The sequence below is a fragment of the Lepisosteus oculatus genome, chromosome 10 (genome assembly GCF_040954835.1).
Source record: "Lepisosteus oculatus isolate fLepOcu1 chromosome 10, fLepOcu1.hap2, whole genome shotgun sequence".
Lineage (NCBI taxonomy): Eukaryota > Metazoa > Chordata > Actinopteri > Semionotiformes > Lepisosteidae > Lepisosteus > Lepisosteus oculatus.
Window position 1 is genome coordinate 1,955,488 of NC_090705.1, and position 26,225 is coordinate 1,981,712.

General features: G+C 40.1%; 1 protein-coding gene across 8 annotated transcripts in view; it reads right to left on the reverse strand.

Moving 5' to 3' along the window:
- LOC102694761 (histone deacetylase 9) overlaps window positions 1-26,225 on the reverse strand; it is a 185,103-nt gene that overhangs the window by 33,498 nt on the left and 125,380 nt on the right. For all 8 annotated transcript variants that reach the window (XM_015357938.2, XM_015357935.2, XM_015357936.2 and 5 more), the window contains 9 exons: window positions 23,959-24,136; window positions 22,755-22,888; window positions 20,423-20,543; window positions 15,610-15,659; window positions 11,819-11,926; window positions 10,929-10,984; window positions 10,577-10,664; window positions 1,310-1,429; window positions 885-982 (listed from right to left, as the gene is read on the reverse strand). In XM_015357938.2, coding sequence (XP_015213424.1) covers window positions 885-982; window positions 1,310-1,429; window positions 10,577-10,664; window positions 10,929-10,984; window positions 11,819-11,926; window positions 15,610-15,659; window positions 20,423-20,543; window positions 22,755-22,888; window positions 23,959-24,136 — 953 coding nt within the window. The remainder of the gene's footprint in view (window positions 1-884; window positions 983-1,309; window positions 1,430-10,576; window positions 10,665-10,928; window positions 10,985-11,818; window positions 11,927-15,609; window positions 15,660-20,422; window positions 20,544-22,754; window positions 22,889-23,958; window positions 24,137-26,225) is intronic.

The following is a 26,225-nucleotide window of genomic DNA, read 5'->3' on the forward strand; positions in this document are numbered from 1 at the left end:
GCCAAAGGCATCTCAAAGAGGTGTTTACAGCCGACTATCAAGGGCCATTTTCAGAGCGTTGACAAGCAAAATGACTATGGCATGCCAAAGGCCTGTCTCCTGATTTGCGAGCTGATCAGTTGTAACCCTGTGACCAGCACTTTTTTTTGAGGGTGTTGTTTTGGAAGAGCAGCAATTATCATTTGTAAATGGTTCTAGGATTGTCGGCTGTGGACATTTATAATATACATACTGGTGTCGGGGAATAGCTAGACCACATCATTGTGTAGCTGTCCATCTTTTCCTTAACCACTTTATGCAGCGTGGGATCGTGGGGACGCTGGTCCCTATCCCAGCATGCAACAGGCACAAGGCAGGGTACACCCTGGACAGGACACCAGTCCTTCACAGGGCAGACAGACAGAGACACGTTCACACTAGAGCCAATTTTCCCAGAAGCCAATGATCCCACCAGCATGTCTCTGGACTATGGGGGGAAACTGCAGCACCCGGAGGAAACCCATGTAAACATGGGGAGAACACGCAAAGTCCAGGCAGAGAGCACGCCAGGGCCCCAACGCTGTGAAACTGTACGGTGCCACCATGCCACTCATGAACTGAGAATTTATTCTTAAACTAAATCCTTTTAGGAAGTGCAAAAAAACAAAACAAAACAGTGATGTTCTCCATATTGTATTCCCAAGCAATTTTATATGGGTGGAAGTAAAAAAAATTCTGGAGACTTTGAAGTTTGTTTTGCTCGGCTCCACCAGAGTCTGGCTGGAAATGCTTCTGGGGATGACCAGCTACACAGGCAGAAGTCTGTCTCAGTCCATTAGTGCTATTTGTGGTCTTTATGCTACGTTATTTGCCTTAGTCACACAATCCGTAGCAAATGTACGAACCTGAAGGCCATGAGGTACTCAACATCTCCCATGGGTGGATCCAGGCCACCTGTCCAAGCAATATTTACATTATAGCCTTCACCGGGGCCACTTCCACACTGCAAAACAGGGGAACACCAGGGCAAAAAACAACATCAGATCGTTCTGCTTTTGGCAGCAATCATCAAACAAAGTGTCACGCGATCTCTCCTCCAGACTTCACAAGCTCTGGGCTCTGCACTTGTTCTGTTCAGCGGTAGAGTGTGTGTCTGCGTGTGTGTGTGTGTGTGGGGGGGGGGTGGTTTGGCCCCACAGGGCAATTTCAGTAATCGGGTGCTGTTTAACTGCACCAGAAAAGGGCTGAGAAAATAAGAACTAATCATGGAATGCAATTTCAGCAGGAGGCTGGGGTAGAGGGAGTTCTGAGAGTGAAACCGAAGACGCACCTCGTCAGGGGCTCCGCTGCCCGGGAAGAAGTTCCCTTCATCGTAGCGGTGGAGGGAGATGTAGAGGACACTCGGGTCACTGAAGAAGGCCTGCTGTGTTCCGTTGCCATGGTGAACGTCCTAAAGGACAGAGGAGACACATGACACATACAGCAACATTTAGCAGAGTCTAAAACCTTGCTTGATCCAGCCTTCTCTTATTTTCGACCTACCCTCTCCGCTTCCCAACCCCCAGCCGCCCAAAACCCTCTGCCTTACCCCCCCGCCGACACTTCCTGAATGCTTCTCGGGCAAATTACTCCTTAATGCGCTCATTTTTTAAACGGGCTTCTAAAAATCAGGAAACCGCAGTGAACATGCCCTGGAGACTCCAGATGAGCAGTCATTGAGAAATCCCAGTCCTTTCTTCTACAATTATATATTTATACACCACTTCTTTGTACTATGGGTCCTAGTGATGGAATCTAGCATCCTGTTTTATGGTGGAATTTTATGACTTATTAACTGCCAACAGTTCATAACCCCTCAGGCTCAATTAACTTTGCTTTCTTGGCCCCCAAAGAAATGCAAATGTTTAATTTGGCCAAAACGAAAAAGAAAAGCTGAACTGAACATATTTTGCAATGTATAAAATTTAATACCCAGCAGGGGCAGATTGGGTCGTTTTTGCATAAATAGCAACTGTCAGCAGTTGCAGAGATTAATAAGCGGTTACAAGGAGAATTACAATTGTCAGTATCTACAGACTTCCACCTTCATAGATTTACTTGCAGACCAAATTAGATATAACTGCTGCAGCTTTTGCACTTTACAGGTGTCTGACATAAAGTTATGGATGCAACAGAATTTTCTTCAGCTGAATGTATCCAGATTGACGCTGTGCTTACAGCACAGTTTACAAAGTTGGTGACTTCTGTGCTGTGTGTTGATGGTTCTGATATCAAATGTACTGTATTATGGAAGTTAAAAACCTTGGTGTTACTTTTGGCCTGCCCATGTTATGTTAAGGTGATGTTAGGGATATCACAAGAAACATTACTGATTTAAGACTGTTGCCGTGCTTTTCTGACGCTGAACTAGTGCTGCTTTTTTTAAGATTAGACTACTGTAACACATAACATACTGGAGTATTTTGTAAGGTACTAAATAAACTTCAGTTTGTCCAGAATTGTCCAGACAGTCCAAACCGCACTGGCTTCCAATGAAAATTATAGTGGACTAAGGTTGTCCAGCTCACTTATAAGACCATTGGTCTGTCTGTACGTTATCTTAATTCAGGTCTTCTCACTCTGCTAAAGACCAGCATACACACACTATTTTACAACACTCAGTTTTTTAAAAAGCCCTTTTAAATAAAATATTTATTGTTGTTCTAAGGTTGCAAATGCAGTTGTTTTTCATGTAACACTGCTGCTTAAATAAGTACTGTATGTATACAGTATGTCTGAATATTCTACATCTAATTATAAGTATGTATATATATGTCTAGGTTCCCACAGCACTGTAGCACATAATATTGACATAATTCTCCTACATGAAACACTACAGGTCTTACTGGAGTCTCTTGGGTTTCTGTAGCATTATTGAGACTGTGAGTAGAAAGCAATCATTGTAAAAGTTAGGGAGGTACAGTATATGCAGATATTGTAGTAACAGAAAACTGTTATTACCAGGTTTTGTAACTGAACCACAATAATTTATTTTAAAAATGATTTATCAATGAATAAAGTATTTTTATAAATGGAATAATGGATTAATTATGTGTAAAACATTAATTACCAGCACCATAATAAGGGGTGTTATTGTTAAAAAGTCTGAAATACAAACTGTAATCTACAAAACTCCATTTATGGGGACATGAAAGACTCACAGCTTCCTCATTTAAATTGTAGTGAGTGGAGTCAATAGATAGTTTGTCAGTTATTCAACATTGTTAAAAAAGAGTTTTCTGCTGCTATCATAATTTTAAACTACAGTATTAATAAAAGCATACATGATTGGGTTACTAGAAGAAGACCAGTAGAGATCCATGAATACTGTAATTGAATGAAGTGCAAGTTTGTGTGAGAGTCTTGTTAATATGACTTATGCCTTGTACAAATCACCTGACTGGTCCTAATGCAAGCCATTATCAACATTCAGTACTTTAACCATCCTGATCAGGCATTGTAAATGGAACACAATGCCGAGCTTCGCTCTTTCCAAATTGTTATTTAATGACTATTTGCACATCCTTTGTGATCGGCCAAAACTCCAGGATTTCAATGACAGATATCTACTTAAATACATATGTCACATTCAAGCTATACTGATGATGTCGATTATGTGTTTAATTTACTGCGTGGTCAAAATAAAAATGGGCAAAGCAATTCAAATAAAAAAATTGATATAACACAGCCTGGCACCTCAAATAGGTTTGCATATTGCGTGATTTAAAAGGTCTGCAGCAATGCACTTCAAAGATAATGTGTCTCCTATAGAACCATTTTTTTGTCTGATAAAATATAAAAACAGTTAAAAGCAATTTATGGAAGTACGTCTGCAATGTATTTCTGAGTTTTCAACCTGTCTGGTCATCATCTGCAAATTTAACTATTTCTGTGGTAGAATCTATTCAGTGATCAGCAAGAGCAATGGACCTAATACAGATTCCTGCAGTACACCTGTGCACACAGATGAGACAAGACACACTGTTTTCTGTTTGTTAGCAGTTCTCAAGCAATGTGCATACTATATATTACCTTGGATTCCCATGACCTTTTTCAGAATCTAAAAAATGTGTATCACATATCTAAAATGATAAAATACTGTATTATACCATATATCCTTTCATTTTAATTATAGCAAAGTGTGAGTAGTGTATGTATTAAAATTACTAAAAAATGCCCATTTGATGAAGTGGAGATTTCAAAATGAAAACAAAGAAATGTCCCTTCTGTGTGTGAAGACGTGTAGGATTGTAGGCAGTGAGCTTATTTTCCCAGAACTGATTTGGCTCAGACAAGAAACCACTGTCGCAAACTCATTCAGTCAGCAAACGCAACCAAACCCAGGCTTTTTTTATGAGCTCTCAGAAGTCTTTGTAAACTTACTTATTTATGTTTAGATTTTATAGTGTTATTATAGTTTTATAGCGATTTCATAGTAATTTAGTTTCTATTCATTTGTTTAAATAAAAACTGTGTTTTATGAAACCAGCTCCCCTCAAAATAAACAGCAGTGCCCAGGACACAGCAATGTGTCACAGGCAGACCCTGCCTTTCTGACTGCACACTGACATGCTCTCTCTGTGGAAGCAAGGTGGGTGGGCAGCAGCCATGACGACTACTTCTCTAACCTGCGCTACAGGTACCCTGTGCCCCCTGCAGCGTGACGGGACCTCTGATAGAGCCTTGTGACATTTTAGAATTGCCTTGCAGACTGGAGCCCTGGGGTCAATTCTAGACCTGGTACAGTAGGTTAATTGGGATTTAGGGAAAACAGGCCCTGGTGTGAGTGTGCGTGTGTGCGCATCTGTGTCTGTCTGCCCCACGATGGACTGGCTTCTCATCCGGGGATGTACCTGTCCCTGTGCCCTTTTCTTGCCAGCTTAGGCTCAGGTTCCCCCACGATCCCTGAGTTGGATGCAAAAGAATGGTTGGATGGATAGGTGGATGCATGAATGGTTTCCATCTTATTTTTTATGTTCTGAGCTTTGCCTAAATAACACCAAGTGATTGAGTACTGATGTGCAACAGGTGCTTTCTTAGCAGAAGACACCCAGCGTAACTTCCACAGGCACCTTGCCCTGGGGAAGCTGGTGTCCTGTTTGCCAGTGCTTTTACACCGCTGAACACTGGAGGAGGAAGATCTGCTGAGGGCCGTCTGGTTGCTCATAACACTGAGAGACCACCCCCTGGACTCTGCAGTGCAGCTCTGTCGGGCGAGGAACTGAGAGGACTCGGATGCGGGCTAAATGCAGGAGTGGAAGGACATCCATTGATGGGAAAAGCATTAGTGTAATTACTGAAACTACTAAAGTAAATGAGGTCTTTTGAAATAGCACCTTTCAGGACCAACACTGCATTCATACTGTACGTACCCCAGCTAGGTATTTTCGAATCTGCAGCGTCCAAACGTAAAAAATTAACCCCTGAGCCGCAGGCACTTCACTCAAGGCACTCCACGAAGTGCCCTGCTGTATAAACAGGGCTCAAGATTGTCGCTCTAAATGAAAGTGTGTTTTCAATTGACTTACCTCATAAATGAACCAAATCAGTTTGGTAAGTGTGGATTTAAAACAAAAGTGATGTAAAGTGGTCTTTGTTTTCCATTCTACTTCATGTTCTACACAGAAGGTTTAAAAAGAGGGATTAACAAGGTACCTCTAACCTGTTCGTCTCAGCATTATTAGCAACATTCTTCCATAGAGCTCCTTCGAGTTTACTTTTCTCTGTACGTCATCTGTGCTGGAAAGAGCTTGAGTTTAAGTACATCAGCTGTTGGGCCTTGAACAGCAGGATACAGTTTGATTATAGCCTTTATTATGCCATCATGTGTTCCCTGAGAAATTGTATCACACTAGTCTCTAAATCTTTTATCACTTGCCGAAAAAATAAATAATTGGCTCCAGATGTAACTGATTAGAGTTTGATGCCAGGGTTCATTTCCTGTCTACGCTTTGTCAGACAACCTATTACACCTCCTCCAGAACCGTTGGTAAAATAAAGGTTGTACCCATAAATCAATATGCAAGTTTCCTCAGGTGTCAATGAAAAACAAAGTCTGTGAACAGTTTAAACAGTAGAGATTTAGTAAGAGCTGCCCACCTCATTATTCCAGCTCATGTACAGCCTGACCCTGAATGCACGAGGCTTTGCATATGCCTTCTGAAGCTGAGCACTGTTTCAAGTGTGTGCTGTTTCAGTACCCTGGTCCCTGATCACACTTTTCCAAAGACTCAACCTCTGAGGGAAAAAAACAAATGAATTTGGAAGTAATTTGGAAGTGAGGAAACTATGCAACTCAATGAACAAAAATCATGTCAGTACAATTTTACTAACATTACAAAAAATTTATGAGATCATGCATACACTGACTTGCAGAGGTATTCAGCTCCTTTCAATAATGTTCTATCTGGCTGAATTTCATGTTTTAGGCACATTCTTTAAAGTAGATTTTTGATTAAAATGAATGCTCAGACCGAACACTTCTTTAGGTGAAAGGAGCTAAAGGTCAGCAAAACTTGCAAGGAAAAATGACAAATTTAAGGTTAATACTTTGCAGAAGCACTTTATAGGCAGACTTACAGCTACAAATAAGTCCTTACCAACTATGCACACCAGAATGATGGAGTTTCTACCTCATGGAGTTTAAAACAAAATTTGTGAAGAAGGCCAACACTAATCTCACCCACCTACCTGTATATACATTAAATACCACGTTGCTTGCCCTCTCCTCGCACATTTTGTTTTCCCATTCCTCCATCCGCCCCATCTTCACCCCTACGGTAGCTTCCCGGCTCATCCCTCATTAAGAAGGCTGCAGGAGGTTCAGACAGCCTCATCCTTACAGTTGTTGTTTGTTTGTTTGCTCTTGCCAGGTGAGTTACTCCAATTAAACTCGCTATTCGATTCACTCCTCTTTTGCTCTGTTGATTGGGGATTGTGGATGGACAGCAGCTTTCAAGGCTTCACACAGACTTCCCATCGGATTCGAGTCAGAACTGTGACTGCGCCAGCCAAGGATGTTTTCTTCCTTAATCCCAAGCCACTCCTGTAGAAAGGTGAATATTCACCCCAATTCTAGGACTGAAGCAGGTTTTCCCCTGAGATTTGTTTGCAATTTGCTGGATCCATTTTCCTCTCAGTCTTGACAAGCACTCTGGTCCCTGCTCGTGATTAGCACCCTTATAACATAATGCTGCCACTACCATGCCCGACGACAGATATGAATGATGTTGCCTGGGCGCTGCGCTATGTTGTGTTATTGCCAGATGCTACCCTCTGCATCTGAACACCAAACCCCTTGCCACCTGTTTGCAGCGTCACTTAAACGCTCTGCTGCAGACTCCAAGCTGGAGTTGAGGAGTCACTGCAATATTGCCGATTCATGGATTCTCCCATTTCTAACATTTCATCCACTAAGCTCTTAATGAAAGTATTAATGATTGATGAATGATGATTTTTATATCCTTGCTGTAACCTGTGTCTTTCTACAACTTTATCCCTGAGTTGCTTTGGAGGCTCTCTGTGAACTCAAACGAATTTGTTTGCCGTAACAAAGTGGGATGGGCCCTTATGCAATCAGCCCTTTTTAGTTTTTGATTTTTCCTTGTACTTTTGATGACATGAAACTCCATTCACCCATCAAAGTGTTCAGGTTCGGCAGTCAAGTTTTGATTAACTGTATGAATAATTCAATTCAAAGGGTGAGAGCTGGTAGGGGGTGAATACTTTTTCAAGGTATTGTGTAATGGTTCCAAACTATCTTTTATACAGGCCTGATTCTATGATATTTAGCAAAGGAAATGAGGCATTTGTGCCCGAGACACTGATATAGAAAATGTTGCTCCACACCTTGTTCTGGCGTTATTTATGGAGAAACGTTCCAGCTTTGATGACGGATGATCATAGAATACTTTGATACCCATTGATGTCTGCCAAGTGGGTCTTTTTAACTGAATTGTAAAAAGTTAAAAGGTTTACTTGAAGCTTTCCCTGGTGGGATGGCAATTTCACACAAGGGTCAAGGAGAACCTGTGGATTGAATTTTAATATCTCATGCGATTGCACTAAGGATCAGGTCCCTTGGGGACTTGCGCCACTGAGGTCACATGTGAAGCATTTAGAAAAAGGAGATAGGCAAGCCATAGGAAATGAAACTGCTAGTTCCTGCTTTGAAACTGCTGCATATTATCAGCAGTAATTTTATTTCATAGTAAGTGAGAGTTCAGTGCACCATGTACTAATATTGTTTGCACAGTGGCATCTGTAGAAACTGACCATACTGTATATTAATTTTATCTTAAGTTCCTGCTTCAGAAAAGTGCAGCACAGGTCTGAGTGGTGATAGTGAACAGCTCTGCCTGTGAAACCTGATCTTTACTTCGACTCGATTGCTCTGGACTGAGGTCATATCTTCTCAGCAGTTCTCCTCTAGTGACTAAAACTGCCTGCTGATGAACTGATGCAGCTTAAAGTGATTTTTAAAAGACTTTTCAGCAAAATATGGGACAGGATATTTTTTAATTATTGATTAATGCATTTGGCTTATTTGATTATATGATTGTGCAGAGCAGCAAAGGTTGAATATTAATAGTATAAAGAGTTTCTGCAGCAAAGATATCATAAAGACCTGCTAAAGCACATACATTGAGTGCTGACAGTATTCTTATTGTTGCGTACGCTTTTGAAATGTCAAAAGCTAATGCTGTAATTATTAGAAACTGCTAATCCTGATTCTCACCAAAAGAAGTAGTTTTGTCCTGGCATTCAAAATGAATAAAGTCAGTATTTATTCGATTAGGAAATACCTTTGGGATACTTCAGATGATAAAATGTTTAATTATGTAATTGCTTTACGTACAGCACAATAACACACTCCTAAATTCTGTGTAGATACTGTACAGTGTGTCTCCCATCGATTTGAGAAACAGAACAGAGTTACTCTGCCAGCTGCCCGGTGCGGAGCAGGATTTGATTGACTCCTGTCCCTGGTCCTGTTGTTGAATCAGTGCAGACGGCACCTCCAGCCCCTGGATCATGGAGCACAAGAGTGCCAGGGCTTCTTCACCGTGTGGACTGCCACACATATTCAGGGCCGTGACGGTAAATCAAGCTCTCATCCCCCGTGGCAAAGCCTCTGTTAAAGCCTGCTTCCAAGGGGATGAGATTGTTGCAAGAATTCGAAAATACAGTTGCTCTTCACATGTACCTGTCAGCATTCTGGCGACACAAATTCTCCACACTTTCTTCCTTCCACAATCATCCTGCAGGGTTTTCCACACTGAGCCCACACTCATGACTAAGCTGTCAGCCGTCTGACACTGTATACTTGTAAAAGCAGACCAGGAAAAGCCCTGATGTTACTCCCTGTTAAGCTACAGTATACTGCCTCATGGCCAAGACCTTCATACCACAGCTAAATACCGCTCTCTTCTCTTCATTAATCCCCGAACATGCAGTGCATTCAACAGTTTTATTTTGTTCTAACATGAAGAAAATATAACAGAATAATGATTTTTTTGGTAATAATGATCATATCTGCTCTCCCACAGCTGGCACCCAGTGAAAGCCCATACTACCCCTTTGGGGGACAAAAGGCACTTCAGGGGAATCGAACCCAGGACCCAAACGCTATAAGGCAGCAAGCTTAACATCAATGACACCCATATGCAGATATATGCATTTTAAACATCAGCATAGCAATATACCAATTTCAGTTAAACAGGTTTATGTACATTTACTTTACCAAATTATCAAACGCATATCTAACGTACGTGTTAGATCACTTGGAAACCTTCGCATGAGTCGAGGCAATTCAAAACCATCACAGTACGGAGAAACACCACTGACTAGACTGGCGGCAAGCTGGGTGGAGACTTCTACAGAACATAGACCTCATTACAGCACAGTGGGGACCTGCAGTAAACAGGCTCTTCATGCACTGTTTGAAGAGGAGGCATTGGACTGGCCATTGCTTTCATCTGAGCTCAACCCAACATCAACGTTAGCGGCTGAACATGTGACTTCCAGCAGCCCAACTAATCAAAAAGCACAGGATCTACAGGCCCAGCAGTGAAGGACAGGTACAATTACAGGGTGTACTCTATAGTCATTCAAACTGTGAAAGCAAAGACAAGGGATGACCTCTTAAGTTCTTTGCATAGAATGTATTCATACTTTTGTTCATGGATGACATTTTGACATAGAGTTTTATTATTTTGGAATCTTAACTGCTGTTTTGCTGTACAGAACTTGATTGAAATGGATCCTTCCACTGAAAGGATGAAGCAGCACAGTAAAGCTTCACATTTTGCTGTACTAAATACTTATTATCGATCATTCATACAGCCAGGAAACATCCTTTGGATTTTTTAAATGTTTAATTGATTTCATTTTTTACTAGAATTATCCTGCTAGTGTATGCAGCGCTATAGAAAGAAATGTATACTCTTTTTGATTTGAAGGTTTATTTTAAAATCCCCCCGCTGGTCGCTTCGGCCTTGTTGAATTTACAGTAACTTGCCATTCAGTCAGATTCTTGAACCCAAAGCGTTATACATACCAGATCTATGATTAAAATCCGGCTGATACTGAGCTTTTGCCTCAGGTACTTGGCAGCGATTGCGACCGAATTAAAAAAGCAGAATCCCCTGTGGAAGAGAGAAGAACAGAAAAATAAGAAAACAAGAGAGCAAGGAAAATGATCATAAATAACATTCTGGTTGTTTTTTCTTCTTTTTAATGCTATATGATTTCCGAGGTCATAAATCTGATTCTGGGAGTACCTCGAAAGACTTTCCTTCAGACCTCCATTGCCATCTGGTAATAATTAGAGTCCTGCCAGGCTCGGAGCTGCACAGGTGATTGCGAGTGAAGCTGGTGCTCTTGGGTGGACAATAGCCACCGACACTTACATGGCTGTAGATTCTTCTGCGTGATGGCCGGGGGGTCGCACAATCGCAAAGCCGTTCTGCAAAAGCCAAGACATTGCAATCGCAACACTGTTTCCTACCGGATGCAGTTCAGACGTGCACAACTACCACAGAGCGGTTCAGAGCTGGTTAAAGGGAAATCCAGTCGCCAAACAGCAAAGGATGGAACAATCATTCAGTATAGCTTTGTTTTGTGATCGGGCCTGATTATTCAACTGAAAGTGCTTAAGCGTGAAGAAGCACTAAATGTAAATTCCTATGTTATTTGCACGGCATAAGGCAGGTAACTGTAGGTATGTGGAAATGCTTTACACTAGAATGTAAATGAAGAGGTCAAAAGGCGTCCTGGACTCCAACAAAATCAAGTGTGATTAGACCCAATAGAATTTAATATAAATCTGTTACGGTTGGGTTCTGTGTTCAAAACAATTGATTCATGTGACTCAAGCACTCAAGCCCACTCTGCTGGTTTGCGTTCCCTTTTTAATCGCCAGAATCATTTTTCCTGTAACGCGGCAGTCCTGCCCCGCCAAAACAGTAACGCCGAACCCCGTTAGAACCGCTCCCCCCTTTTAAAACCATCCCTGGACCGATGTCACGAGCGCGGGGACGAAAACAAACAGCAGCAGCGTGGACGCTACTCTGCTGCTTCACACGAAGAGAATTCCTGGAAGAAACAGTGGGACGGCGTGGGACAGAGAAACGCGCTCCGCGTTGTGCCGTTTCGAGACACATTCCGCAGATCATTAAACTTTAAAATCAACAATCCCTGCGCTCTCCCAGCGCCCGCAGGCCCCTCTTTCTTCGCTCACTTTGGTCTCTTTGTCTGCACTTCCTCCACCCTTCCCACACACGCTGCCGCCAGACCTCACCTTCAGCTCTCGGGAGGCTACCCTGGAAGCCAGCTCGATGACACAGCCCACGGCCATGCGTGCGCCGCTGGGTGAGTGGAGCTCGTTCCAAATGGTGTCACTGTCCACCTGAGCAAACAGTCGGCAGAAGAAGAAGGAGAGGGAGAGGGAGAGGGAGAGAGAAAAGAGAAACAAATCTGTGAGGGAGGGCTGGCAGGGTGACAGCCAATGTACAATAACATTAGTCTTCCGTCTTGGCCCAGCTGAGTGAGCCTTCTGGACGCGACTTTCCTTCAGGTTTTTTTTTTTTTTTTTACACAGAACGTCTCCAATGGAAACACATTCCTGTCATGCCTCGCTGCCATTCCCTGTTTAGATTTCTCATTACAAACAGCATTACACGCATGGGCCGGATCTGGTCTAGTTACAGGCCTGGTAGACGCTAAGCCACAGTAGTAGATTTGATATGGGCTAGGGACCTTGGCGTACAGCTAAGCCCCGTCAACTGCCAGAAGGGGAAAAAATGCATTTCAGACTTTGCTAAGAAAGCAAATTCAGCAAATCATCACAGCTCAGGTATCCCAATATCACTGTGTATACATAAGACATCATAGCCACCAAAATGAAGCTAGATTTTATTACATAGAAGAGCTAGAAGATTGGCCACGAGATAACACAACTTATTAACGTTTTTTTTTTGTACTTTGCAAAAGAGCAATCATTTCCTCCCTTCCTTTTATTGAAGCTGTGATTTTTTTTTCATTTTAAATTTCTTTTACTGTTGGCTCAGAAATCTATCCAGTCCTCCTGCAAAACATGACAATCACAATCTTTCTCAAGAAATAAAAGTGCCACGTTTGCTGTTTCTAAGGGATTATGTGTCAGAATTCCTACAGAAGACAAGAAAGTAACCACAGCTCTCTGGCTTTCTTATGAGGGCAATGATCCCAGCAGGGAAATACCAGTTATTGTTTCTTGAGTAATTATTAGTTAACACTCTGCATTTACTCCAAGTGGCATGCAATCATATTTCTCCTGATATTGCATTATCTGCTCAGTTGTGTTATTCTGTTCTGACTTCTGGCAAACAGTACTAGCCTTGTTTCTGCAACAGAAAGCTTGAAAGATATTGAAACCAGGATACACAAGAAGGAAAAGGGTAGTTTTACTATAAGATTTGACAGATACCAAAAAACAAACAAACAATACAGCCTATTTTTAAATTTAAAAATTGACTACAAAACTTGTTTACATCTGTTGTTCTGTTACTAGAATGATTATTGAAGGCCAAATATTATAAATACATTTTAAAATAAATTATTTCATGTGAATACCAACTACATTTATGTATGTACTATCATGGCAGCCTTTTTTTTCTTTTAGTTATGTTTTTAAAATAAGATAAGTGCGTTCTGTAATTTTATTTATAGTTTTAGGTATTAAAACTCGTAGCAGAACATAATTGTCTGTCGTATTACAAAGGTGCAGAATTATTTACCTAAATTATTCACTCTTGAAAACTACAAATTCTTAACACATCAGGGAGTTGAAAAAAACCCAGTACTATTGTGTTGTATTCACTGAGGTCAAAGTAATGTGAAATGTAGAAATATGTATATGGTTACTTTACGGATTTACAAAATTTGGAGCCTATAGCTGTTCCAATAGTGGGCTAAATGTGAGATCCGCTCTGTCTTTAAAGCCATGTTCTTTTAGGACATGATAATATGGAAACCTACTGTATTTACCTCTATTCTGTTTGGAAGACATTCAGAATACTAGAGAAGAAATGTCTTTTTCCTCCACTTGTACTGTAGTGATCCAGAAAAAAAAGCTCTTCAAATTACACACCCTGAACTAGGGATTTATGAGTGCAGAGTGGGTAAGTCTCAAAAGGAGGCAAGAGTTTTATGGAAAGCAGGGTCCTACTTTTGTATTCTTTTTATATCCTTTGCCAAATGATCTGGGCTGGCCTGTCCTCTTTACTCTTGCACTTGACAACATAGCTCGATCCAAGATCTCCTGAACGCTAGAAGAAAATGCCTGTCATTGGGCAGCTTTGATTAATGAGATCATCTTATATGAACCAGGGAATCACCTATAAACGCTAACAGACTCCACCTGGCAGAACGCCGAGTATTAGAGTAATCCAAGTGCAAACAGTGCAAACCCTGGGCTGAGCCAGCAGTGCACAGGATTGCCGATGCCGATGTCTCAGATTTAGCTGCTGGATAGAAATATATAGTAATCCTTGTCGCCATCAAAGAAAATGATGATTGAGCCAGCTACCACACAAAGTCAAACAGTGACTCATCGTCTGTGAGCAACACAAACGTTTTTTGCACATTTTCTGGAAAATCCCAAATGAAGTTATAGGTGATACACTGAATAATGAGAGCGCATTCTTGTTACCAACCTGGTTTGCTACGGTTTTGTTTTTTATTTGATTACTAAGTGTACAGTTTTAATTCAGCTTATCGTTGTCTCACACGCTCAGATTACACAAGCAGCCCAAAATAAATACATTAATATTGAATTGTTATGAAAGGACAGATGACAACAATTAAAATCTAGATACTGTGTTTGAATAAAAAAAAGTCCTTTGATAAACTAAGTTTAACTCAGTTTAAGTATGTTAGTCTTTGTGGAGAAGCAAGAGAAACGGTTGGATATTTAAGACCTGGAAAATATAAGTTTGAATTTGATAAAATTCTCCTGAAGAAATGTGAACCTCTTTAACAAAGTTCTTGTGCGCAGAGTAAGCCGCTTTCAGATTCAGTGGTGTCGAATCCCAAAATCTGTGCCAGGACTTTTAACTGAAGGAAACTGGCAGGGAAAGCAAGGCATGTTAAGAGATGACATCTTGTCACATTGTTCCGTGTTTATACTTCTCGGGGATAAAAACGGAATTCTTGTCCATGATGAAGGTGTAATTCCTTCTATGTCTGCAAGGCCTCTCTCTCTCCTCGGGGCAGAGAATGAAACCCAAACTTATATAAAATCATATCCTGTTTGCAGAAATTATATTCCCTCTGCTACTTTGCTAATCCAGCCGCAGAAACCCCTGCACAGCTAGGAAGCCCATTCCTCTTCTAAACAAATGTCATCAGACCCTTTTATGCTTTTATGACCCTGTCAAAAAATAATATTGACTGCCAATAGTGATGTGATATGAACTCTCTCCTCTGGGCCATAGAGAAAGGAGCTAGCAATCTGTTATCAATTTTGCTAAGCCTGTCCAGGGAATTGCTCACTCCTTCTCCTTCCAAGAAATAAACGACAACAAACGCAGCCAGAGCTTTTGAAGCCATAGAGATGATGACGACATTATCATAAAAGCCTGCTCTTCTCTGTTTTTGTGGTTCTCTTGCCTATTGAAAGAGACTTGCACGAACACAAAAAAAAAAGAAGGCTGAAAAATGATTTCAAGATTTTGCTCATTTCTTTGTTCCGCAGATCAGGGTCAGGAGGAGCAGGGGAGCTGTTTCTATATTTAGTCATAGGATCTGTATGAGTCCGAGCCATAAAAGAAATTCAATAGGCAAATAACATTCCGTTTGCCTCTAATCAAATTCCCACAACCAAGGGCTTTTCTCTGAGAGAATTATGTGGAGTAGTATGATTCCCACAATTATGGACGATCATTCAGTATTTTGTAAGTTTTTATTACAAATGTGCATCCCCTCTATATTAGTGCGCTTCAGCACATGTCTTTTTCCACTTACTATAATAAAGACCAGCTAATAAATGATTTCTGCAACCACCTCTTACATCTTAATTACATTTTTTATCTTTAGTTATCTGTTACTTACCCCCAGTCCTCCACAAGGCAGCACAGTAAAGTTTTTCTGGGGTGATGAACCTAAATATAAAAAGAACTGAAGTTGAATCTTTGCATTATAGGAAATAGGACATGCAGTTTATGAACTGGAATATGTAAACTGCAGCATAAATCTTCTGTATCAGTCTAGTTATGTGCCCCAGTGTAAACATTAGTAGAGGATAATTACCGTACAAATGGAAGGATTGGAAAAGCTCAAAAGCAAAAAGAAAGGAGAACAGAAAAAAACATTCCAGATGAGTTCTGAAATGAAGGGACATGTGAAGGACAGGAATATCGGTGAATGGAGAAAATGACAATGAAATTAATCTCTGAGAGCTGGGGGAAAGGTGTGAACCCAGTTTAAGGTACATTTGATTTCTGACTGCTTTCTGGAGCAGGAGCAATCATGCTTTGTCTCGGAGAGATCTTTGATCCTCTCTGCTCTGACATGTTCCCTAAAACAGTTGGCCGGTCTCTTTCCTGTTCTGCTGATAGTCCCCCCTTTTTACCTCTTCAGCCCATAATTACACTGACCTTTCGGTCTGTGTCCCACACAGGAATTCCAAGACTACGACTGCTGAAAGTCCAAGTGTGTGCCTTAAACTTACATTCACCGAGCTGGCTCTGAAAGACAGACACCTTTCCTTCTGAATCTCTCCCTTGTTCCCAGATTTCTACCGCCCACAGTTCTCCTGGAATTCGTCTCCTGGGTTTCTCTCTTTCTCAGCTCCCCCTGCTCTCTCTCTCCGGCTGCTTCATCTGCTCCTCTTTCCTCCCCTTCCCTCCCTCACACACCTGAAGAGGAACCACAGCTGAATCGCTGGTCTTGTTGTTCTTTCTTTTGACTTCTCAGTGCGGAACTAACCTCTGCTTGCTCCTTTGCAGCTCACACTCATGCTGACACAGCTCCCCACTCTAATATAATGTAACACCCAGGGACTGATGAGCGACACGTACCCACAACTCAGTTACACACATGGGAAAAGAGTTATTTCTGACTTTGAATATATAGGAAATCTATTCTAAATTAGATTGGAATTGCTTCCTTTCTAACGTGTTATTTTAAACTTACCTTTTTTATGAAATTAACGGTAAAGGTTCATTTAGGAACATTACAAAGACTGCAAACAAGAGGAGGTCACTCAACCCACATAACTCACTTGATTGCTAATTGATTTAGCTTATTTAATCATTTAGCTTCCACTTTTATCCAAAGCAGCTTATATTTGTTACTCTTAATACAGCTGGCAGTTTAATGGGAAGAGTGGAGAATTTCCGTTTGCCTTTGTTATTGCTTCTCAACATTGTTTAGAAGATGTAAATCATGTGTTAATATAAAAACCCACGTATTCTTCATAAACTGTCTCTTCAGGATTATTGTTTCCTAATTTATATTTATATACATTTGGACTTTAATCAAAACCTCCTGAAAATCTGGTTGTACCATATCATACGTTCTGTTTGTATATTATACTACTGTTTTTGTTTTTCAAACAATATTCTGATGAGTTATTCAGCAGGACCTACCTTTTCTAAATCCACGCTGACTATCCCTCAGTGTTCTACTGTCACACAGATGATTCCCTTCTAATCCTTCTAATGACCATTTCTGTAACCTTACAAGTAAGAGAAGTACAAATTTTTGTTCGGCTGTTTCCTGACGAACATTTCCGTTAGCCAGTGCAACAGTGGCCTGCAGTTCCTTGGATGTTAATCCAGGGTTCTTTGTAACTCCCTTGATAATTTTCTGTTTTGTTCTTAGAGAGATGTTGGTAGGACAACTGCCTTTGATTAGAGTGACTGTTGTCTTGAACTCTTTGAATTCTGTGTCTGACAGTGAATTGGTGGATCCTCAAATAAAAAGGGTTTTGTAAACCTTTCCAGACCGATAAGCATCAATAACTCTGTATAGTGAAGACCAAACTCTCAGCTTTTAATTTGGATTGAATCTTTTCTGTGCTTCTAGCAGAATATTGTTAAACTGTGACCATCCATTCACTACTGATTTCATATCTGACTAGTATCTTTATACTTCTTTTGAAATCTGGCTCTTTTCTTTACGGTCTGCTCTCCGAAATTTTATAAAACTTTTTGTTTTTTGATTTTTGTTATGCGCTTATCGGTATCACATACTACTCCAAAATAAGAAACTGCACGAGTATTATGTGCAATTCCTAACGATGCAAAACCTAACAAATATTTGTTTGGTAGTTTAGTCGATAAATGAATTTATCATTTTGTGGAGTTTGAATCTGGGCCTCAGGCATCTAACTATACTCAACTCTCCGTGTAAAGAAACCTTTCTTTTTCTCCATTATAAATTAATTCCATTTTCCAACTGTAACCTAGTTTGCTAAGTATCTCAAACTGTTGATTTTATTGAGGAAAGCAATGGACCTAAAATGAATCCCTGCAGCACACCACTATAAGTAAATAGAAATGGAAGTCACCCTATAAAAGTATTGACTGTTAATTAAAGTTCTCATGTGCATAGATTGCTTTGCAGTTACTGTATATACAGTACTGTACTTTAGTTCTTATGAATGCTCTTATCAAAAGATTTCTGGATGTCTAAATATATCGTGCTACAGTATGTGATTTTCCTCTATTAAATGTCCTTGTTGTTTGTTCCAAGATTTCTGTTAAGTTAAAAAGGATCTCCCCTCTTAAAATCCAGTTGTTTTAGAAATATTTCTCTGGTTAACTTTCTCAATCACTCCAATAAGCTTACCAGTTACAACCAAATATACCAGTTACCAGATTTACCAGTTTCCATCCTTAGTGAGAGCTGAAGAACCTAAGGGTCTCTGAATGACCTCCCTCAGTTCCTTACGCTTGGCTGTGAAAATATCATCATGCCCCAGTGATTTATTAGGTTTCAGTTGTCCCAGCCTACTTTGTAATTATTCTTCTGTGTCTCTTTCCTGGCAATACAAATATGTTTTTCCAGCTGAGTCAGTAGTTCAGTACACTCTTTTTCTATCTTTGAATGTTTGGCCCCATTTTTAAAGCATCTATAGTGCGCTCCCTTCCTTCTGATTTCCTCCATTAAACCTTTTACAGTAGGTTAGATTTTACTCTGTGCAAATTCTTTAGTTTGGGGATGATTTTGTTCTGAATTTTTAACTTTAAAGTATAACAAACCTTCCTATAGTATGTAGGAATTTATCTGTTTCCAGTTTACCGCTTGTAATTTCTAATTTTTTTCTTCATAGTCTGATTTTCCTAAATATAATATAATACTAACCTGAATGTGTCCTGCCTTAAAGGCTGGGTCAAGTAAGAGAATTTTCACTTGCTGGTGCCTTTACAAACTGGGTTAGGAAGCAATCGTTAACCATTCCAACAATATTATTGTCAGCTTCTCTATCTCCCATCACAATTAGTGTGCAGAAAATTGAAATCTCTTATTAATATAGTGTCACCTTTGCTACATACAGTACGTTCCGAACTCAACTTGCAGCTCATGTTTTCATCAGGGGGTTTATAATACACATCTAATGTTAAGCTCAGGCATTGTCAAGTCTAAATGGTCTGTATACCCTATGCACCTGTCCATTACAGAGTCCTATTATGGTGATGATGATGAAATGACTGTAATTGTAAGCTTTTAATTAATCCACAGAAATTAAAGCTAAACAAATAAATTAAATAATAAAATTCTCAATATGTGTGCCTGATCATGGAATAATATTACGAGAAGTGTAATTCTCAAAACAAATGATCTAGGATGTGGTTTCCTAGTATGTCTTTATTATCATTTGTAAGCCACTGGATGCATTCAGCTTGGATTATTCAAATCTGTTTATGCTCACTGCACAAGCAGCCAAAGCAAACTCTGCATTCCAGGAGCCTGTCCTGAAACTCCAGCCTCCTTGAGAGTAAGGAGATAGTTCACTCTCCCTCTTCTTATCTCTTTAATAGAGTGCAAACCTTTCAGTTTGTGATAAAGAAAAGACTGATAAGGCCTTTTTTTTGTTCCTAAACGTACTTTAGTTTGGTATCCAAACTATTCAGAAGTTAAGGGATACGTAGCTGCTGAATAGTTGATCAATGTTGACTTAGCATTGCTTATGCATAGTAAGTTGCTGTACTGTATATACAAAGATATACTATATTTCAGGTTCATTTTGGCATATACCAGTCTTATTCTATGCCTTTACACTCACATTCTATTATTAGTAATACTTTAGAACACTTAAATCAATTCTATTAAGCTCTGCAGTACTTCATTATGAATTGAACAGTGTTCAAGTAATGACTTCTCCATGTATTACAGGTTCACTTCATGTGGAAGGTAATGATCTGGAATAAATTCGAAAAGAGATGCATGACTCAGGGACGTTACATAAATATTCGGGTGTGAATACCATCTGGTGTGAAGCCTGTAATAAGATAAGATAAGATCGCTTTATCAGCCATATACAATTTCTTGTATTAGGAATTTGTCTTGTCACATACCCCAGCTTGCTCTCCATGAGACACACAGACAGGGAGAGAAGCTTGGGATCAGAAATGGGTTGGCCATTTATATGGCACACCTGTAGCAGTTGGGGTTAAGGGCCTTGCTCAGGGGCCCAACAGAGTAGGATTCCTCTGCCAGCCGCGGGATACAAACCGGCAACCTTCCAGCCACAGGCACAGATCCTGAGCCACAGGGCCACTGCACTGCCCCGTCATAATCTAATCTGTTATGAATATGGAGTCATTATATTTGCGTGTTAGCCTAATGGATCATATATATGTACAGTATGTATTTAGCAGATGTTTTTATCCAAAACAACTTTAATTTCAGCTCAGACCTAGAAGCTTCTTGGTGTCCAGCTTCTGCCGGTTCAAAGGGTTGGTGCCGTATAACAACGAATGACGCTCTGAGTGAACCAGCTGGATTTCTTCAAGGCTGGCTTTTCGACCCCGGACACGCTGATAGAAGAAAAAAAAATGCATAAGAACAAATCCAGGCATTTTGGGAAATTTCAATACTATTTTTTTAATTCATGAAGTGGAGTTAAACATATTTTGATGTGTTTGACTCCACAGGTAGATGAACATAGAATGGGAATATGTCATTAAATAGCATTAATATTTAATGTACATGCAGTTTATAATGTTGTGTTTTTTCAATGCACAATTCTCTCATTTTCACACCTTTATCTGTTTACTTTATATCACATAGGCGTCCACTCACTTTGTGAACACTCTTTCATCATACAACTTAATCCAAGTATTTAAGTAACTGACCCAGGGGACCAACCACCTTGTACTTATAACAGGGGATTTTTAAAACCTTTTTTTGTAGGGACTATGTATTAGTGACAGCAGTATGAAGACCAGTGTCAGTCTTTTGCATTAGCAAGAATAAACAGACTATAGCATTAACATGTCAAGCTATTGAACAAGGTAAAATTATTTCACTCTCAAATTATGGGTTTTCTGAGGTTTTCAATGAAAGTATGTACTTCAGCTATTTAATGAACATAAAATGGATTCATTACTATTACGTAATCTGTGTAAAACTTACAGGTGAATGTGCCATTTTTCCCTTTACTGTTAAAGTAAAGTTTTAGAAAATATTTTCTTTTAAGGAAATTGCCAGTAGAATGGATATAACAGGTGTTGACACAACTTTCAGCTTCACTTTTGACTATGGAAAGAAAAGAGATTCAAACATGAATAAGAACAAATCCCAGCTAGGTTCTGGCTCAGAGTACTGAAAGTTTTGCGAGTACACACTGCACATAGCTATACACATAGCTGTACAGTACGTTACCAAATATTTAAAGTGCCCTGCAAAGGTATTCAGATCTTTCATATGGTGTCCCATTTTGTCAAATACCAAATGATTTTTTAAACTTAATATTTTATTCAGAACCTGAATGCTCAGACAGAAGACTTCTAAGGTTAAGATGTTACAGTAAATGTAGGAAAACCCTGAAGAGTAAAACAAGGACTATGTTGATTGCAGAAGTATTCAGACCCCTGAACGCAATATGTAGTGGAAGCACCTAACTGTTAGCTGCAATTAAAGCCACAAGCCCCTTAAAGTCTTTTTAGACATTGACTTGTTTTATTCTTAAGCCATTCCAGTGTAGTCACAAGCAGGTTTTCTTCTAAAATTTACTAGAACGTTGCTCCCATTAGTCTTGACAAACTTCCCAGTCCCTGCTGATGAGAAGCAGAACTATAACATAATTCTGCCACCCCCGTGTTTGACAGTAGGGATGGTGTTGACTGAGTGATGCATTATGTTGGTTTTGAGTCAGATGTAACGCTTTGAATGTAGACCAAAACGTTCTAATTTTGTCCTGTCTGACCTGACAAAACCTTTTGCCACATGTTTGCAGTATCACTTATGTGCTTTGTTACAAACCCCATATGGGATTTGAGATGTTTTTTTTAAAGTTCCATACAAACTTTCTTTGTGGAGTAACTGTGATACTGTTGGGGATTTTTTCTCCCATCTCAACCACTGAGCTCTGAATCTCCTTCAAAGTCCCCATTGGCTGCACAGTGGCAACCCTAAACACTTTCCTCCGAACCCAGCTGTTTAGTTTGGCCTGATCTACTCAGTGTCTCAGTACCTTCCACTTCTTGAAGATTGACTTCACCTTGCTCAAAGAGATGTTAATGGTCTCTGAAATGTTTTTACTGTATACCCTCCCCCTGATCTATGCCTTCATATGAATTTACTCCTTAACCATTTTGAAATCTCCTTGGTCTTCATGGCTGAATATTTGCCATAGCACATTTGAACTATTATTAATGATTAAACACAGAGGCCACTCACCTAAGCCCATTTAAAGTAATTTTGTGCACCTTAAATAATTTAGGTTAGCCACAGTAAAGAGTTGGAATACTTATAATCATACTTATTATATACTTATCCTTGAATACGTCTAAATACTTTGCTTTGAATGTGTGGAGTAAATTGAATTCTTAACACATATTAATTGCTGCTTTAAAGTGTCATGACTGCAAGCCTTAAAGTGTCTAAATGTGAAATGTGTGAGAGTGTCCGAATACTTTTGCAAGGCATTGTTAGAAGTCCTGCAAGTCTCTGAGCTTCACTTTCCCTGACCCCTGAGTGAATTACTCAGATGTCGAGACTGGAGGACCTGGGAGGAACTCCTCTACCTGGCAGTAGTTGATCAGGCCTGTCTCCTGCAGCCGCGACCAGATGCTCTGTATCCTTCCTCCATGCTCAGGGTGATCGGTGTAGTTTCCACAGATGCACTGGTGTTTCAGCATTAAAGCATCATACGCAATCCCTGCGATTCCGAGACAGAAGCTTCCATTAAGACTCGCATTCTAAATTAAGATTCGGTGCTCACTTACAGTTAGTTTTAAATGAGTTTATAACGAAAGTTCGAGAGGGATGACCACAACCAATTTCAATGACCCGGTCGTCAGTAATTCGTAATCAAACCTGACATCATTTCCTCACACTATGCAGACAGCATGTGATCCCCTTCTCTGTCTTGTACAGTATCTGTGCTTGTGTCTCCCACCTCCCTGTCATGTCCACCTCTGCACATTGCTGTTGCTCACTCCTCACTCTGGATCAGCCAAGCGGGACAAGCCAGATTTCTGACTAAAATACCCCAGGAACCTTTTCAGGACACTTAATTTGTGGGTGTGATTATTCCTAGTGAAGTCAGTTTTATTAATTGCTCATGTTAATCCTATGTGTTTTTATGCTAGAAGGTAACATTACCGTACTGATACCAACAACAATTACAGTCAGAGTCTGATTAATATTAATGGGGTAATTAACGAGGCCATTTAGGGTTTTATTCTCTCTTTTGTCTCCTTAATTGTTCAGATAACCAAACTGAACAGACAGAAGTGAGAAATCTGAAGCCAAGGAAAACTAATAAAAAATGGGTTAGTAATATGTATTCACTCATTTTTAAGAGAGCCCATTTGTGACTGAAATCACCAAAGCGCCATGACACCCGAAACACAGAAACCCACGTCTGCAGTCATCCAGAGCATTTTGTAGCAGCTTTTTTTTTTTACAGAAATAATAATGCGAAGAATGTAAGATACTCAGCTCATGCCGCCCAAAGGCTGGCCTTAGGAAATTCTCTACATGGAAAAAAGAACACCTGTTTGCAAGACACTTCCACGAGTTCCTTCCATAATTTATGATTATTCAGGGTGGATTATCAACAGCCGATAAGAGGTGGTCGTGCCAGCTGAACTTCAAAATGCGAACTGTAGTGAGCGTTATATCTAATGTGCAGCTATTCGCGGTATTCGGTGCATTTAAATCAGAAGATCCTTCTTGAATGCAGCGGTTGCCCTGCCTGTCAGAAACACCCCCTGGGAGCCTTACCAGTAGAAGAGGCGTGTGTGACAGTCTGGTCAGGTGACAGGCCCAGTAGAGGAGAGGCAGCAGGAGACGCCTGGGCTCGGGAAGCAGGCCGTTGTTGGTCTGATCCCGTCACGACGGCCGTTGCCGCCTGCGCCTGGTACCGTCGGAGCTGGTGGACGCGTTGGTGCTCCAGGAGTTGCTGTTGCCACGGAAACAGCACAGTAGGGAGACATGTGAGAGGCTCAGCCGAAAACGCTCGGAGGAACATGTCAACAAATTAAGTTCATTAGGTCAGAACCATAATAAACAGTGTGAAAGAAATCCTGAGGCAGGCCCTATAAATCCATTCAACAGATGTTTTCACACTGTCACTCACGGTCTGATTACCCTGTTCCAGCTCCTGGGCTGACAGTAACTGGCCTATCATTTCTCACTCCCAGAGTGGGACACTGGGTTACGTTCAAAGGGAAGCTGTCCAGAAAGAAGCACATTTCTCCGGTCAACAGCATTCTCTGACCGCCAGATCCACACCTCAGCACAACCCACTCGCCTCTTTTTTCCTCAGGCAATTTCAGGAATATCTTTAAATACAGATTTTAATAAGTGCCTTAAAGTGTAGACAGAGGGAATTATTACAGGTCCAGCAGAAAAAATCCCTGTCTGTTCTCGGTCACCTTCTTGGCCTGGAGACTTTGAAGAATATAAGAAGAGGAGTACGCGTGGCCCAGCCAGCCTGTTCGGATACCTCAGCAACTTGCATTTGTGGTCATTATTACAGTGGCAATCAGAGAGAAGTATCTTGCTCAAGGGTACAATAGCAGTTAACCACACAGTATTCAAACCAACAGTCTTCCAGATAAGTTTTTAGAGCCCTAACCACTAATCAACACTGTTATCTAAACAGAGTCCTGAGAGAAAGCTTCATATTAGCAGTTTGTTGGTAGTACTGTATATCATTTTGTGTAATCAAGTACACTTGAAGATTTACAGGCTACTCACAGCATTTAATTGACATTTTCTCTCTCGCTTTTTTACCATGTAAAGGGTGTTTCCCTTTGCGGACAGAAAACCCCACATCTTTGCTTTGTAACGTCTGATGCAGCTTCATCTTGCTTTTAAGCAGCAAGGAACTTTAAACTTTGTGACTTAAACTAACGTAAAGGTATGCATTTCTAAAAACACGGTGTGTTTTCCAATGATAGTTCTGCATTTGTGCTGTGCAGAGGTAATAGGCAGACTGACAGACCCTCGTGAAAATCACACAACAAACATGCAAAATCCAGTATACCAGTGAGAATGTTTCAATCATAAGAAAATTAGATTGGTAATTACACAACTTAGTTGAACCAAGAACTGGGATTTTACCCTTTACACTCACCCGTCTCCTTTATTTTTACTTATTATTTCTGTCTCTATTAGTAGTGCTATTATTATCGTTGCTCTTACTTTATAAGAGAGGTGAAAAGTCTACTGTATATAACTTGCTCCCTGTGATGCAATCTTCACAAAAAAGAAATTGTAGGAACAGACTTCCAGAAGGAAATTGTATCTTAACAAATGCCTAATAAAATCATCAGAACATGTTCTGCAAGTTTTCCTACTGTAATTACAGTATCAACTGCATCCCATTCAAGACTGATATTTTAATTACTTTAAAATAATAATTCTTTTGGTTAGCTTATGCATTTTATCTGGGATACATTAGAATTATGGACTGTAGTGTTCCCCTCCCTTAGAGATAAAGACTTTCTTTGTGGTTAAAGTTCTTTTCCCGAAAAAAATCCCTTATGCAGCTGAGTCCTTGAGTATTCTGAGTTAAAATTTCTGTTAAATACTTCAGATTTAATTAAGCAATTTGTCTTAGCGGACCATACTCTCAATAGCTCTCTCTTTCACACACACACATAGTTACGCAATGCCTTGTACTGTTCTTTTGATCATTTTAAAATCATGTCAGCAATTATTACAATATGTGATGAAATACTTCTTGTAAAAAAAACATTTTTTGTAATTGGATACATCGAGACATATAAATAAAATATGCCTAGTCCTTTAGTAATTCAGTGTAAATCGTGATTATAGAAACAGAGCACCATTAATGTGTGAATCATAATATGGCTATTTCATTGCTTCATTAAATCAGTATTGTAAAACCTCCTTCAAAGACAAGAGGTTATAACATGCTGGATTTCTTGCCTCTTTGCTCAAGAAACATTCCTACAGAAATACATAGTTGAAAAAGGCTGAAAATTGGTTAGTCATATCAATGACACCAACACTGCTGTGGA